Raw genomic sequence first — 17,057 nt, 5'->3', positions numbered from 1 at the left:
GATACTTCTTTTAAAAAGTATTGCGGTCACTGGTCAGCTGTTTAATTTCAACTTGTGCGGAATGAATCAACGCAGTTCTTCTGGCCTGCTGACCACAAAGGGGTTTCCAGTGTGGCAACTAAAAATTGGACATTTTTGCCAAAAAAAGTAAGGATTTAGCTAATAGTGGGATTTTTCATACTGCCAAGCAGTGCAGGAAGAAACTAAATTATTCCCGACGTGCATAACTTGAATGCAACGGCAACTTAGCTCTCACATATCAGAGCTCGTCCCTACTAGCGTCCCTTAAACGAAAAGGGTTCCCATGGAGAAGGGTAGTTGCTAGAACGAAATATTAACGGGACAATTCTGAGAACTTTTCAGTCGGAAAAGCGGCCAGACTCTTAACTAGGAAGACGCCATAAGACAGGTGTGGGTACCATTGATAGCTTGAGTCAAAAATATATACAAAAAAATGAACACATCCTCTTGGGAGTCAAGGGCAAAGAAATCTTGACTTTTCCTACGACAAAGCACAATTTATTCATGCGGGAAACAACATGAGAGAAAGGCCGTTAATGAAACTCCTCAGAAGGCTTGCAAATGCCAGTCAACCCGATTTACTTTATGTGCATAAGCACAATTTGACACAATGGGGGAATAAAGTTGTTTTGGGGGGAGTGATGAGGGCTTTCACCTTGTCTTTTGTAGGACCTCTGACCAAAAAAGAATTTTGAATGTCAGTGTGTATCTTCACATATCCCTAAGTTTAAAGCAAAACAAATCAACACATTCTTTAACCCTCATATTATGTTAAGGGTCAATTTGACCCATTGGGTCAATGGGTGAAATGGGTCAAATTGACCCTTAACATAATATGAGGGTGAAATGTAAATGCCATAAAAACATACAGTACATACACCAATTGTCCACTAGGATTACATGTATGCATTGCATGTTTTATGTCGCTGATGCACACCATCTAACTGGCATCCTCGCAGGAGCGCGCTGACACTCTGATCGGTAATTAAAAAGGTCATGATGTCCTACCTGTCACTCGTAGAGGCAGACATAGCAGGCGACATTGCCCCGGCTCCTTTTGGCTTGTTGACCTTTGCGTAAAGCCTATCCAAGTGGTCTTCGTCCGGGACGGTCCCGGGGTCATTTGCATGAGGGCCGTGCCCGGGAAATGCCGAGGGGCCCTGGGGGGACGGGGTCCGGACGATAGCGTGGTGGATTGTGCTATACGGTGGTGACTGAGACAATGGTGGCGGCGTGGATATCACATCCCGCTCCTTGAAGGATTGTATCCGGGCATAGTTGGGGTCGCCGTCGTCATCCTCAACATCCGGGTACACGGATCTGCCGCCGCCGCCTTGCTGCTCCCGCAGTTCAGGGTGCCCTGCCTCGATTCTAAGATTGGAAACCCAGTCCCGTCACTTGAAAAAATATTTCTTATACCAAGGATGGTTGCAGTCAGAAGTCAAGCTCCCCACCTTTCTCTCTCCTCTTTCATTCTTTCGAACTCCAGGTCGCTCAGAACATCTGACTTCTGCCGCTGCAGAGCCATCTTTGCCTCCTTCTTCTCCTCTTTTTTCTTCCCGAATCTGGAAATCACGGGGGCACAAGCAGAGATGAGCACGTTTGGCACAAAACCACTGCTATAGAACAACTACAACTACGATGCTCTTTCAGAAAAAGGATGTGTTTAACGCACATGTGGACGCTGAACAGGCTAAATCGATAATTGATTCTTTTCCACCATTTTTGTTGGTCAGACATACATACAGTACAATGTTAGGACGCATAGAGTAGCATCTTTATTAGTTACCGATCTGCCTGTTTTGTTCATTAGCAGAGCAGCCACAGTTAGCAAATGTATGTGTGGAAAAATATTACAAGAATTTTGTATGTGTGTTTTTTAATTACTTACATCCTGTGTAATACTTTAGTTTATCTATTTAGTAATCCTTGTAAAGAGTGTTTAAACTAAAATTAAACCAAAAAAATAAATAAATAAGACTATTTCAATCAGAATTGCTTGGGTTCTTGGCCATTTTTTTTTTTTTTTCTCCAATTTGTTTCAAGTATTATCAGACGTGAGAAGATATAACTTTATTGATCCCACAGTGGGAAAATTCCAGTACTACAAAAGGCACAGTGACGAAAACAGGTTGGACAAACAAAACCAAAATGTTTGCAAGAATGATGACAACACTATTTACAACAGTGGACAACACTATTTACAACAGTGATTTCCATACAATAATAGGTATGTATAATTACATACTCACACCCGGACCAAAACTACAACTAAAAACATAAGGATACTAATTGGTATGTACATATACAGCTTTCCACAACTTTAGGTTTTCAAGGTGCTGTACATGACCAGACTTTTCTGGGAGGGCTTCAATGCCTTACCCAGGAACACTATGGCACAGAGACAGAAAGAGGCAGGGATCGAACCAACAACCTTTTTAACCCTTCTACCAACTGAGCCACAACCACACCAAAGTGACATATTAAAAGTCCAAACAGAAAGGTACAATATCGTTAAAGGGTAAATTAAGGCCAGTTAGATAGTGGATAACTCGTATATATGATAGTCTCACTTATATCATCCTAGAATACAAAGTACATTTCAAGATGTGCACGTTGATACGTTTTTACTTGACTTTCTTTTTTTTTTTTTAATTTCCTCAACAGATGGGTGGGAGTAGGAAAAACTGATTAGCGCAGGGCTAAGACGTAGTACTACCTCTTACTCCGTCATTAGATTGAACCGGATTACGGCACCTGAATATTCATGACCCGACACCGCAAGCTGTATGGAAAGTGTACGGCTACTCATTTGCATGTGGGGACGTTTTAATTAGGAATAAGGACACTGGTTCCTTAAACCTCTCCATCTGGGCTGGGGAGAAACAGGACGGAGAAAAAAATGTGAAAAGAAAAAAGAAAAATCAGAACCCAGACCTGGGAAGAGTGCTGCATTTAGTGAGGGGATGGATGGATGGATGGATGGATGGATGGATGGATGGATGGATGGATGGATGGATGGATGGATGGATATAAATCACCTTCAGATGATAGAAAATTATTTAGAAAAGAAAATGTTTTTATTTTGTTCAAATCACTCCATGTATGTATACAAAATATACACATATGGAGATTTTGAAGTTAATTATTGTGTTTTTATTTTGATTTTTAACGTAAATATGCGTGGGGCCTGTACGTTGCACAACCACAGTACTTCAGGCATGAGATACCCGAAAAATGGCTGATTCGTTGATCGGCCGTGGATCAGCCCCCGGGTTTTCACGCAGGGAGGAATCTTCCTTCTTTCCTGAGTTTGTCTGTTATTGTTTCATAATTAGAGAGAACGCTCCCGGAAGGAGGGAGGGAGCCACCAGCTGCCCATCAAACGACATGACAGAAAGTCATTGAGGTGTCGCCGGTTGGTGTCACGCCTGCCAATCAACAACATACGTGCACATGCTTTGCGGGGTTTGTCTTGGTGTGTGTGTGGGTGTGTCGTGCACGCACGCAAGCTTGTTACTGCCGCGAGGTGTCAATCTTCTGCTTCCACCGGGGTGCATTTTCTTATCACAGGGAAAGGAGGCGGGTTTAAAGGGCGGCGGCGGGAGGGGGAGTGAAGGGGTAGGGCACTGATGGGTGGAGCGCTGGGAGAGAAAAGAGCAGGTGAAGTGAGAGTCACGGATGTCTGCGCTTCTTTTTTACTCGTTTGTCTGTTTTCACCTCGTGGGCTGTTCAGAAGCACGGGCGTGAAACAGCCCTCTGAAGACAAGTGCTTTGTGTGTGTATGTGTGTGTGTGTATGTTTACGTGTGCATCCGTATGTGTCTGCTTTATTTCTGACATAGTTACTTAAATAGTTGTAACCTGTTATTTTATGAATGCCAGGCCCAATCAAACCTATGCATCTATCAATCTTTCAAACAATCATCTGTCCAACTATCTATCTGTCCATCTATCTATCTATCTTAAAAACCATCGTCCATCCATCCATCTTTGTGGCTGTCTATCTTTCAAACAATCATCTATCTATCTATCTATCTATCTATCTATCTATCTATCTTTAAAATCATCGTCTATCCATCCATCCGTCAATCCATCCACCCATCCGCTTATGCATCCTATCTCTCCGTCCATGCTACTATCCGTCCTACAACCCATCCATTTATCCATGCATGCATCCATCCTCCTATCCATCATCTATCTGTCTTTCCATCTGTCCATCCATCCATCTATTTTTCCATCCGTCAATCCATCATCCATCCATCCGTGCATCCATCTCTGCTTCCTGTCATGTCATCTCAGTCCTATCTTCAAACCACCTTTTCAAAATAAAGTAAAATATGAACCATCACCCAAACAGCACATCAATCAAACCCGCAAACCCAGTTTCTTTGCACCACACTCCTGTTTTTTGGATAATGTACCTTTAATTGCTTGTTCCCATTTAGAAAAGTGTTCCGCAATTGAAAGGGACTGTGAGTCCCACCCCCATCCCCCCAACATCAATCCCCCATCAACGCACCACATGCATTCAAACACACACACAGGCGCACAAAACACAGAGACCTGGTCGAGTAAACCTTGCATGGAGATCGACCATAATAGACCCCTCAATGGAGCTCGTCAGTCCTAATGGGCCCCACCGTCGAGATGGGATAATAGTCCCAACGGTGGAGCATTTTAAGTCTAACAGACGTGTCACATTAGGACCAGCTGGCGGGAGCGCAGACAGACAGGAAGAGATGGAGAGAAAGTGAGAGAAAGAGAGAGAGAGAGAGAGAGAGAGGGGAGGAAAAAAAGAGCGAATATCTGGAGAAAATGCGCACGATTCCCGGTAGGAGTGCGCCAACTGTATGACAACCATCTGATTCCTGTGAATGATCATGCTTTTAGCGCATGAATATGCATAGGGTTAGGAAGGTGTCACTCATTTGACGTTGTGCACGCACACACACACACACGTGCACGGTTGCCACATCTGACTGGCAGGTGGCAGCCATCTAGCCGATGCAACCAGCTGTCCACTTAAAAGGCATTTTTAAACACACGTTTCGGATCGCGACTCCGATGGCTGCCGGGGGGGGGGGGGGGGGGGATGGGATAGCGCTAATTAAAATAGACGTATCTACACAAATACAGCAAACAGGGTCAGGCACAGGAAAACGATCATCTTATTGGTAATTATGACAAAAATACTGCTATTTGAAAAAAAAAATGCTGAGAGAGAACTGGTTTAAAATATTTGCCTTGAGTCTGGGAATAAAAACCCTGGCTGGTCAACTGTGTGAACCAAGCCAACAGTGATGATTATAATATTCATAAAAAGCAGAAACCCCGGGGCTCGGATTCGAGTGTCCCCCCCCCCCGCCGCCATCGAGGTATATAATGTTGGTGTCGGATGCATGCGAACAAATCAGCGCAATCTATCGAACGCCAATGAACGGCACACCGATCTGCCCGATCTTGGGTCTCCCGCCATTACATACAATCACACGCAGATCGCCGTGAGGAGTCGGAGGGGAAAATGTGAGCGACGCGAAAGATTACGGGGCGGATGGATGGATGGATGGATGGATGGATGGAGAGCACTGGCGGGGAAGAGCAGAAGACGAGGCGGTTGAGATTATCGCAGGGCTCTAATCAAGACCCTCTTACTGCGCTGGGAGATGAGATGTAGTCGAAAGGGTATAAAAATATCCGCGGGTGCATAACGCCCCTTTTTCAAGCCGGGTGTGATGGATCTGAGATTGAACGGAAAGATTGAGGGGTGTGTGGGTGCACGAAAAGGAAGGGCACACTTAGAATGAAGAGAGTTGCAAATGTGCTGAGTGGGGATGATCCAGATAATGGAGAAATCAACCCAGAGAGAAAGAGTTGAGGGGGTTGCCTAAAGTGAAGTTTGCTAAAATAGAGCTGGAGGCGAAGCAGGAACTGCTTTGGGATTGCGAGGTAAGATAAAAAGAAGTTTCTGTGACATGTTAAGCCACATATGCAAACAACTTGTTGACACATTTGCAGGGACACATCGCACCTTTGCTGATGTTTCCAAGAGGAAATTCAGTCAGAACCGGGTAATCAAAGCCGACAAAGTAGCTTGTTTAGCCTAGCTACTCAGGAGGAAGAACATTAGCAACCAAAAAATAAATTGGGAACTAAAACTCAAACATGGAAGTATCCCATTGGCTATTCACCTGTCTGTCAGCCGATGGCCCAATTCTACAATAAAGGGAACAAGAAGAACATGAAGGAGTCCTCTCAAATCAGCAGTTGTGTTAATGCTTAGGTGTTACATTAACTAGCTTATTACACATTTCTGCATTGTGCAGCTGATGTTGTGCCAGACAGGATGAATAGTTATCCATCTCTATATGAGGTGTGAATTAGAGGGTGAGTTTCTGTATACCTCCATATAACCTGTGAAGGAGACAGATAACTCTGCTGCTGCTCTCTGTATTCAAATTATGACTCTATATATTTACACATTTCAGGTTTTTATGTTGCTAAATCTTTGTCATTCTGTCACCTCCGTATCAGAAGATCGTATCTGTGTGCACTTTACACTTTATAGTTGAATGTTTGCTTGTTTATTGTGCACTTTACTGCTAATGTGCAGTGTTATTATTTGGTTAATCTCATGTCATCATGGGAAAGTGAGAAACGTCTTCTTGATTCCTCTGTATGTCTAGTAAACGTGGAGTAATTGACAATAAATATTGGCTTTGAGTTTGACTTTAGAGACTGAATAGATTTACCATAATTTCTGGACTATTGAGTGCACCTGAATATAAGCCACACTGGCTAATATATATATATGTATAATATGTATATATATGTGTACATATACAGGCTATAAGCCAAAGGTGTCCACCTTATAAAATTAGATATTTACACAGATAGATGTTATACAGAAACATAGAAACTTTTTTTTTTTTTTTTTACTTTTAATTAAATACATACCGGTAAAATCCAGCAACCCGTCGGCTCTGAGTGCAACGTATGCCATTTTGGTAATAAATTAATGAATATATAAAAGGAACAACATCACTGAAAAACACACCAAGCACGAACACACAGGGGTCACCAGTTTGAATTTTGAGTGGAATAATTAATGCTGCATGCTTATTGTTTTCCTTAACAGCTGCTGATACGGACAAGAAGGAAGGGTGACGGAGGTGAAATGCTGCAGAAATGAAACGGCCAGTTTTTATTTTTCCCACGTGAAAATAAATACATCCCAGATTTTCCACAGTCCTGTCGGTCAAAATCGCTGCGGACGCAGTGAAGCCAAGTCATGACTCCGGGTGACTTAAGATTTGCACACAGATGTTATCCCCTTAAATGCTCTAATAGGATCCGTGATCGATTCTAAAATGCGATTCTTTCGAATCCCCACAGCAGTGGCATTAGCCATTTCTTAAAAAAAGAAAGGTTAGACAAATAATGAAAGGTTGAGAAAAAAAGGGGGGGGGGGAGGACAGTGTGGTGACTTTAGAGGTGTGGTTTTCTAAGAAAAAGCGCTGAACCCATTCCATCAGGGCAAAATTAGCAAGTATTAGCCTAATTGTCTGATATTTCACCGTGGTAAACGATTAGAGATATAACCGTCACAAAAACACGGCTCGGAAAATCTGGAAGCGTTTAACCCGTTCTGGATCACTCAGACTCGCTTTTCAAAAGCCTGTTTTCTGAGCAATTTGCCGATCAAATCGCATGCAAGTGTTTTCCTACAGATGGGTATCTGAGCCACGCTCATGAGAAACGCCTGGATTCCAGTGTGGAAGAAAGGGAACGCAGACACTTAACTTCGGGCGGAGGCAAAGCCAGGAAAAAAAAGGGATCGTTCACATTACCCTGCGGTCTGAGTACCTGCTCTGTGCTCCGGCTCAAGCTGGCGGAGACTGTGTAAAAAGTTCATCACGTCAAACGGTTCTGCGGATAATTTTGAGAGCCTCTTAAAGAAATTGGGGCACCTCACTGAGAGTGGTCTTTGTGTGCGTCTGTGAGCCTGTAGATAGTGTTGTGCTGGGGCGGGGGCTAAGGGTGCACGTATTCGGGGATTTTTAGCTGAACGGCATGAATGGTTCAGGTGTGCCAGCAGGGAGAGGACTTTATGCAATAGACTTACGCTATCTTCTTCTTCTCTTCTCTCGCTCCAACTAACCGCATGCCTTCTTTCCCTCCATCCACTAATCTCCTGTCTGGTCTTCTTCTAAAACTACCTGTCTAGTAGTTCAAACTTCAGCATCCGTCTACCCAGACCCTCACTATCTGACCGTTGGTGAGACCGGCCATGTGGTCTGGTTTGGAGATGGTGACAAGAAAAGACAGGATCTCTGGGAGTGAGGAGGATGGATGGGATCAGGGATGAGTCCATCAGAGGGACGACACGTGTTCCATGTTGTGATGATAAAGTCAGACTGAGATGGTTTGGACATGTACAGAGGAGGGACGGCCAAGATCTAAGTTGGAACTGCCAGGCAGGCGGTTCCAGAGGAAGACCATTGATGGAGTGAAAGGGGACATCAAGTTATTTGAGAGAAGAGGATGCAAAGGAGAGGGTTAGAAGGAGGGATATGATTGGCTGTGGCGATCCCTGAAGGGAACAGAACAAAGGAAAAGACTCCTCTGTAAGCATCCAAGCCGAGTCAGACCTTATTTTCTTATCATCCCAAATGTGCTTACCTTCTGTTGGACTCATTCCTGATTCTTGTCATCCTCCTCGCTCCCTAAGAGAACCTCAACACGTTATCTCTGCTGCCTCCAGCTCTGCTTCCTGCCTTCTCCTGACCGTTTAGAAAGCAGACAACACGGCTGCTCTCCATCATCTTCTACAGCTTTCACTCTTTTATGACACCTTTTTCTCTGGCCTTTCCAAGGTAAGCAGGTGAGGTAAGCAGCACTCTGCATTTCTATAATAATTATATCGTGAGTGGCATTGCTCTCAGTGAAGGGGCTGGTATGGCGATGAGGGGTTTGCAGGGTTGCTGGGATTGAAGAGTTGGACAGCTCTGGGGACAAAGGTTGTGCTTCTCCTCTGGGCTTTGCAGGTGGGTCTGCAAGGTTCTGCAACCTGAGGGGACCCCCTCAAAGGCCAAGTTTAAGATATAGATCTGGTCTTGGAGGATCTTTTTGGCTGGTTTTAAGATTTGGCTGTCACGGAAGCGGGAAAGAGGTCTGAGGGGGTGTCCAATTATTTAGGAGCAGACCAGGGTGGTGCGCTCCGGGCGATTCCTGTCATGTTGGGTGATGGAATGCAACCAACGGGTGAAGGAGAAGGTCATTACGTTCTCAATGAAGGCGTAATCGAGCGTGATGAGGATCGTGCTGCTAACCTCAATGACCTCAGCTTCCTGAGCAGGTACTGCTGTTGGTGACATTTCCTGATGATCTCCTCAGTGTTAGAGGAGAACCTCAGAGGGTGGTCAAGGTCAGTGCCCAAGTATCTGTACAGCACCATTTCTACTTGCTCCCCTTGTATGGTAGTGGTGATTGCCTCTGCCAGTCGCCTCTGCCTGCTAGAGAACGTGATGACCATGTCCTTACTCTTGCTAACATTCAGCTTGACCCCAGGTACTTTAAATCCTCCAAATTCTTCATCTCCACCATCCCTCTCCTTCCCAGGACATACCTCCTCCTCTTTGAAATTTCTTCCAACTGATTTCCTGCTCTCCCTCTACATCATAGTGTCCATCGGCATAGATCTAACTATGTAGTTTTATTAAAGTATGATGGAAAGAGTGATTTTACTCATCTTCTAGCTAAAAAATATAAGATTAGAAAAAGACAGAATCCCCGAATAGATTTAGAGTCACTTCTCACCTCAGCAGGCCAAAGCCTATTTTCTTGCTCTTCTTTTCGCCATCTTCGTGCTCCTCTGTCTTCTTCTTGTCTTTCTCCTTCCCCTTCCACTTGCTCTTGTCCTTCTTCTTGGCCTTGGCCATCTTCTTCTTGTCCAGCTTGCCCTTGTTGTCCGACTGCTCCCCGGCCCCCTGGCGCGACGAGCCGCTGGCAGGGGTGTCTCGACCGGAGCTCGGCTCCGAACCCTCATCTAAGACGAAGGAAAGGGTGAGAATTAGATATTAAGAGGGATAACACTTGGAACCACACCAAAACACATTGATTTTTTTTTAAGTGATTTACAAATGTGGACGGAATCGCTTTTGACCTTTATTGTGAGAGAATCAAATCTAATAACAAAAAGAAAAGCGATTCTTGTGATACCAACAAATTCTCCCGTTTATCTTCTTCTACGGTTAAAAAGACACTTCTCAGTAAATCTAGTTCACATGCTCCCTGATTCAATTTTCCCCAGTTTATCGACATCGGAATCTTGCTTTTTTTTTTGGACCACAAGATAATAAGATTCATAAACAACCTTTTTTGTTTGTGTTTTTGGGTAGGAGAGGTCTGCATTACAAAAACCATCTTTGCTTTCTGTCATTCAAATGCTAATGTAATCTGCTGGCCTGGAATCAGCAGTTAAAACGCTTTCCAGACCAGATGATAGAAATGTACACTACTCAGCGTCTTGCCCGAGGACGCTTCCGCATGCAGACAGGAGGAGCTGGAGAAAGAACCGCCAAACTGGCTTCTCTGACCTTCTCTCCAAAACATCTAACTTGCTGTTCCTCTGATAGACTTATTCCTGATCCTATCCATCCTGGTCACTTCCAAATGGAACCTCAACATCTTCATCTCTCCAACGTCCAGCTCTGCCAGCTGTCTTTTCGTCATTGTAACTGTATCTAGGCCATACGGCATTGCTGGCCTCACCGCTGTCTTGTACGTCTTCCCTTTCATTCTGACGGATAGTCTTCTATCGCATAGTACCCCAACACTTTTCTTCACCCATTCCAACCTGCTTGAAAGTATCTCACCACCTCTTCTCTACCCTCTATTTCCTTTATCTCCACTCCTTGTAACCTCACAGGTTCCACCTCTGGTTCAAACACATTGAAATTAACTGACAAAATGTCTCCGGGATTCTCGAAGACGGCCAAAGATTTTCGGCATCTTTGGAGGGGGGGGGGAAGACGTCATTTACATGACGTGAATTTGGACTGAATGAGGGGAGGAGGAAGTCAGACGGGCGAAAACCATCTCATGTCCTCAAAATGTCAACAAGCACCATCTTGTGTGTTCTACTTCTGCCCTTTCACCAGAAACACACTCAGCATTAGCGATGCGTTCCTATAGATTCGGTACGTGAAGCTGCTCAGCGGAGATGTTTCGGGACGGCTTCCCTCCCCGCCCCCATTACCAGACTCCTTCTTGAACTGCACTAGATTAACCTGTTCTGAATTCCAAAGCCGATGAGCCGAGACATCAAAGCTCCAGACGCAAAGTCTGTGCGGACGGACCCCTCGAGAACCGAACCTCAGCACAATCCGCGAAACCGTATTAGGCCGATTCATCCCGGGATCCTGCGGAACGGAATCTGACCCCAGATTATTTACACAGGGATCTGCACCTGTGACCTTCCGCCAGATAGAAAACTCCTGCCTCGGAGAAGCCGAGCGACGAGCTCGGGAGCGTTTACTATTCAATGTTAGGAGGGTGGGGAGAAAAACACATGGAAGCGGACGAAGGCGGCGAGGGCACTTCAGAGAACTGTTCCCTGTCAATTAACAGCCGCTCTCAAAGTGTTGAACATTTAGAACGATGGTGACAGATGCGGCGATCGCACGTGTGTGTGTTGTTGACATGCCCTATTAGGCCTCTCCTGTGTGTAGTGTAGTGATCTGAAACAGCCCAACTCATTACTCTGGTGGTGACTGATAAGAGTTCACTGCTAATAGCACAGCTGGGAATTGAACTTCCCCCCCATCTCTCCCCTTGATGCAGAGAGCGCCACGCCGCTACCGTTTAGTCGCGGGGTAAATATTCGAAGCGGGGGCCCCGAGCCAGCCAGTTGCTGTGCGTTGGATGGAAACGCCGCAGTGCTGCAACGGCTAATTAACAGGTCGCCTCGGTCAAACAAATGTGCAACGGGAGAGGATTGGAAATAAGGACATGCTAGCAAGAGCGAAGTGCTAACGGGAGCGACATCACGAGCGTCGACCGATCTGAAATCTTGATTCTGATGAGTCTGTTACATCTAAACACCGTCAATGTCAGGACGCCCAACTGACGCCGATGCTGCCAAAACGGGCGTCGCATTCTTTGTAGCTCTGCTGGAATCCAACCAGAACCCTTCGCCTGCCAAACCTCAACACAACCTGATGCCGTAGTGTGTTTTGCTGTCGATGTTTCACCGCGAATGTAAACCATAATTTTTATTTCCACCTTGAGTGAAGCACTGATGCCTTTTTTTTCTGATTATATTCAATCAACATCTGAGGAAATGTTCTAACTAAGCGATATCGGATGATGATGGCGGTTACAGACTATTTAACAGTATACTGGAATAAAATCAGCTCAAAAACGCCGACGGTCACCAGACGCTCAAACATCAATGCAGTCAGAATTGAGAGGGATTGAACAATAATTACCATCGTCATCCTCAGGTGGCCCGTCGTAGGATTTGTCGATAGCCGCCCTGAAGCTCTCATTGCAGCCTCTCCCTCTGACCATGTTGGGGCGAGGCCGATGGAAAGGGAGCAGCTCGTTTTTCCGGCTCACTTCAGACATGGCCGTCTGCAGGCTCTCCAGGGAGCAGGACTTCTTCAGACCCAGGGTTGGGCCGAGCCCCTCCGGAGACGGTGGCACTGGGAGGGGAAAGCAACAGCAGCGGGTGTCAGAAGCAGGTGGAGAAAGATGGCAAAGATATAAGATGGGATTCGAGTTTTTTTTTTTTGTCACTTCAATGCTCAAAACATTCATTAATTCATTTTCTCGAATGCTCATCCTGCACTCAGGGTCGCAGATGTGCTGGAGCCTATCCCAGCTGTCATTGGCCATAGAGACAAACAACCATTCACTCTCTGATTCAAACAAATCATATAGAGATATACAACCATCTCAGTCAGACGTTATAGAGACAAACTATAATTTCTGGACTATAAGCCGCCACTTTTTCACACACTTTAAACACTGTGGCTTAAACAATGTGTCTCAAGGTGTCTATCGTCATGTGTGCAATTTGTTTCAGTACAATAAATAATAAGATATAACCATTCACTTTGTCATTTTTCTGTCAACTTAAGTCTCCTTAGAAGCTGCCGCAATGTTATTGGATTGTGGGAGGAAACAGGAGAACCCACACAGACAACGGGATAACGTGCGGGAATCGAACTTCTTAGCGCTAACCCCTGCGCCGCCAAGAAGCAGACGTGTGCTACCACGACAAGTTATTCCCGCAGGAAACACAGTTGGAATAAAAAAGAAAAGCCAAGGAAGCACTGAGAAATGTCTGATGGAGCGAGGGGGGTTGGGAGGGTTCGGCATGAGGATATGTGAGGCTGTCAAAAAAGAAAAAGATGGTGTTAGAGAGGAGACCAAAATGTCCATGACACTGTTGGAACAGCACGAGAAGAAAATAAAAAAAAAAAAACACTGATGCATTTTACAACGGCTCTGCTGAAGCTGTGATGGATGTGAGGTCTGCTTGACTGTTAACGCTTCTCCATCCATCATTAGGACTATATTGGCTGAGGTATTACTGAGGAAAAGGGGGAGAGCGATGAAGAAGAGCGCAGCAGATGAGCATACAGAGGAAGTATCCGAGGAGGGATAAAACGGACAGTTTTGTGAAAGATAGGTCGGGCTAGGCGGCCTCCTGTATTTGCTCTTGTTACAAATGGCGAAAATTTGTAGGAGGCATGCCGGGCTCCGAGCCTGCTGGGTATTCATGGCGGCCGAGCTGCTGTGACAGGGGCCGATGACGCATGGGCCACTGAAATCTGGCCAAGTCTTTGTTTTCGGCATGGGAAAAATGATCATCAATATACAAGGAATCTTTTTTTATAAGTTGGTTTATTAAAAAAAAAAAAAAAAAAAAAAATCCTGAGTTCTAATTACTTTTTTGAATTTCTAGCAACTGATAATTTCTTTGAAGTTTAAAACCATTTGTTTTTTCAATATCTCCCTATTTTGGCGGAATTTTCTTTACTTAATGGTAATTAATTAAATGTTTCAAAGAGTTTGGTCCATACCTTCTCTACATGTGAAGTGTTATGTGATGATTGTGTTGTGATTTGGCAGTGTAAAAACAAGATAAAATAACAGATTTATAAGGGCTGTCCAATGATTAAAAAAATCAAGATTAATCAGATTAATCACAGTGCAAGCATGGATTAATTGAGATACTCACAATTTTTCATTCTATTGGGCAAGAAGACTCAAAACAGAACGGTGGTCCATATACAAATGTATATCTTGTGTTGGAAAATAACATGTAATAAATACATTAAATACAAGAAAATCAAGGAAAAATATACCAACGATAACGTTTTGTTTCTTTTTTCTTTTACTACAACTGTTACGTTAAGCAAGAAGTGCTTTGGCAAAAGGAAGGCAACTTCCTGCAGACTGTGCCGAGTTCGATACGTCGGTCGGTTGTCCCCAATCTAATTTTTTTGGATACAAACTTCCAATCAAGAGGCCAGTGTCTTTCCACAGTGGAATTGTGGAATTTTAAGCCACTGTGTGCTGGGTGTGCGGTTATTATATTCCAAGATGTTAGTCAAATAAACATGGAAATAAATTAATCCAGACAAACAGGTTTCTTTTGACTTACGGATTACATTTATATAAAATTGTTTGACGACTTTCGGGCAAAGTTTTTGATTCCATCGGTTTTAAAGGTGACTGATTGTCAGTTGAGCTCTCGGGATGTTTCCCCCCTTTGATTTCAAAACAAACAGAGCACGCTTAGGGAAAGGATGATTAGCCAATGACAAATGAGTAAATTTAGTAAGCTGACAGTAAAATTATGGATCCAAATTCTCATGTTAGAAAAATCCATAACAGAATATCCTGAGACAATATTTGGTTTATGCAGATATATTGTTCGGGGCTGCATGAAGATCAACAGAATTAGGAAGAGTGAAGGTGACACGTCCTTCCAATTTGGTTTACCAGTTAATGTCTGAAAGGAGGAGATACTTAAGAGTAAATTGTAGTCTCAGGAGGAAGAAAAACACGAAGGTCAAGAAATAAAAAAGTTTCTTAGGAGGAACGCAAGCAAGACAAAAGAGGGGGGAATAAAATTTAAAAAATAGGAAGTCGCGAAGACGGCTGGGCTTCCTGCCAGCTCAAAATACTAGTAATCTTTATACACACATGCACGCACATTTTGAATTCCTTGCTGGCTCCGGCTTGTCGATACGATGCCACTGTGATTCATGATAGCTACACCAGAATCACTTTAGCTAATGATTCCCTATACAGAAGACTGCTCTTGGAGCGTATTCATGTGTGTGTGTGTGTGTGTTTGTATATTTTATCCCAAGATGAGAGAGAGAGGTGATGTGACTTCCACATCTATTTAAACAACCATTAACCAAACACACACACACACACACACACACACACACACACACACACACACACACACACACACACACAGAGTGAAAGAGCAATAACACGTTGAATGCATGCACATGCATAATACAAGTGGGTTGTCAGAAAGAGGGGACCGGATGAGGGCTGCGATGTAATGCTCATCCACGGACATCTCACCTGTTGCTGGAAATCATACGGGCGATGTGAAATTAATTGATAGTAACCATAAAAAAAAATAAAAAAAAATTATTCGACCACGTTTGTCAAAATCCCCACACGGGGATTAAAATCGTCACCGTCTGCCGAGTCCGTGTACGATCGAAGGGGATGATGAAATCGCCACCGGAGAAGTGGCAACGGTTTTTAAAAAAAGCCCGCAGAGTCGCCATTTTGCTAGAAGGCCACCCGCTCCTCCGTTTCGCTGGGAAAACAATCCACCCAACTTTGGCGGGTGACGGTGGCAACGCAAAAAACACCCGTAAGGTTCAAAAATGGCAACTTGTCGGCATCGGATGGAAGTTCTTTTGTCTCTGCTTGTTATTCTTGGGTTGCACCACTGAGCCAGTTAATTAATGGAGTAGAACGGTGACCTATTTTAAAACATTTCAACACTGGAACAACCGTCCCTGCCAACCACTCCAGGTGCAGCCGACATGTGATATTTCAACTTGTCTGTTTCATGTTTATTTTCTTGGACATTATTGGTTCCTTGAGGCATCTGTGAGAAGATATTAAATTGTGGTCAGGGGAAAAAAAAAAAAAACAAGGAGGTTTTGTAAAACATAATGTCACAGTGAATTTGAACTCAAAGTGTTGCCGCAATATTTTCCCATGAAAAAAATAAGATGAATACGTGTGAAAAAATGTATTTGATTTTTTTTTATTTTTTTTTTAAAGGAGATTAACCCAAAACATACGACAACGGACAACCAGAGGGTTCTGCCTTTGCAGAGCCTTTTGTCAGCCCCCCCCGGCCACACGGCGGGTCCTCAGGGGTTGAGGTTAGGTTTAAACTTACCAAGGCAGGGTTAAAGGTTACCAAGTCCCATAGGTTTTTGTCGAGAAAGGTTTAGGAATTGAGGAGTGAACCCAGGTGAGGGTAACAAAACCAAGATTCCCTTTAGCAGGAACCAGCTTTCAGCAGATCATGTGACCTCGACCTGCTGCTGTGAAATTCTGTATATATTCCTGCGGGATTTAATACATGATTTCATATGGACTTATTGAAATAGTTTCATGATAACCACTTCCTCACCAACATATTTTAGATAGCACAAACTAACAGTGACCCTGGCCTTCGACCCGTTCAACACTATCTGGTCAAGTGAATATTTCATCCAAGACCTCAAGACATTATAGTTACAACTAAGAGGCAGAGTAAGACAGGAAGATAATCCTGAGACACAGCCAGCTGCAAATCTGTGCTTGTTTCAGGTCCTCAACCATTGGAACGTCAAAGAAAGAATAAAGTTGTTCAAAATATTTGGTATTTTCTTTTCATTTGTCTTCATTAGTTTATCTTTTTCAAAAATTACCACTTCCACCTGCGCCTCACTCTAGCACTTGACTCTGGCAAAGGGTTTTTTGGCTAGG

At 44.0% G+C, this 17,057-nt stretch overlaps 1 protein-coding gene across 1 annotated transcript in view; it reads right to left on the bottom strand.

Annotated features, from left to right (window-relative positions):
- The window catches only part of pard3bb (par-3 family cell polarity regulator beta b), a 224,842-nt gene that overhangs the window by 95,068 nt on the left and 112,717 nt on the right, over window positions 1–17,057 (bottom strand). Inside the window, exons 19-22 of the mRNA XM_086145295.1 lie at window positions 12,512–12,727; window positions 9,840–10,068; window positions 1,476–1,586; window positions 1,030–1,392 (exon numbers count right to left, since the gene is read on the bottom strand). Of these exons, the coding sequence (XP_086001421.1) occupies window positions 1,030–1,392; window positions 1,476–1,586; window positions 9,840–10,068; window positions 12,512–12,727 (919 nt within the window). The remainder of the gene's footprint in view (window positions 1–1,029; window positions 1,393–1,475; window positions 1,587–9,839; window positions 10,069–12,511; window positions 12,728–17,057) is intronic.

This window comes from Fistularia commersonii, chromosome 4, assembly GCF_037954325.1.
Source record: "Fistularia commersonii isolate RoL2024-O1a breed Wild chromosome 4, RoL_Fcom_v1.0, whole genome shotgun sequence".
NCBI lineage: Eukaryota > Metazoa > Chordata > Actinopteri > Syngnathiformes > Fistulariidae > Fistularia > Fistularia commersonii.
Note: the sequence above shows the minus strand (reverse complement) of the source record. Positions and strands in the feature narration are given on the sequence as shown.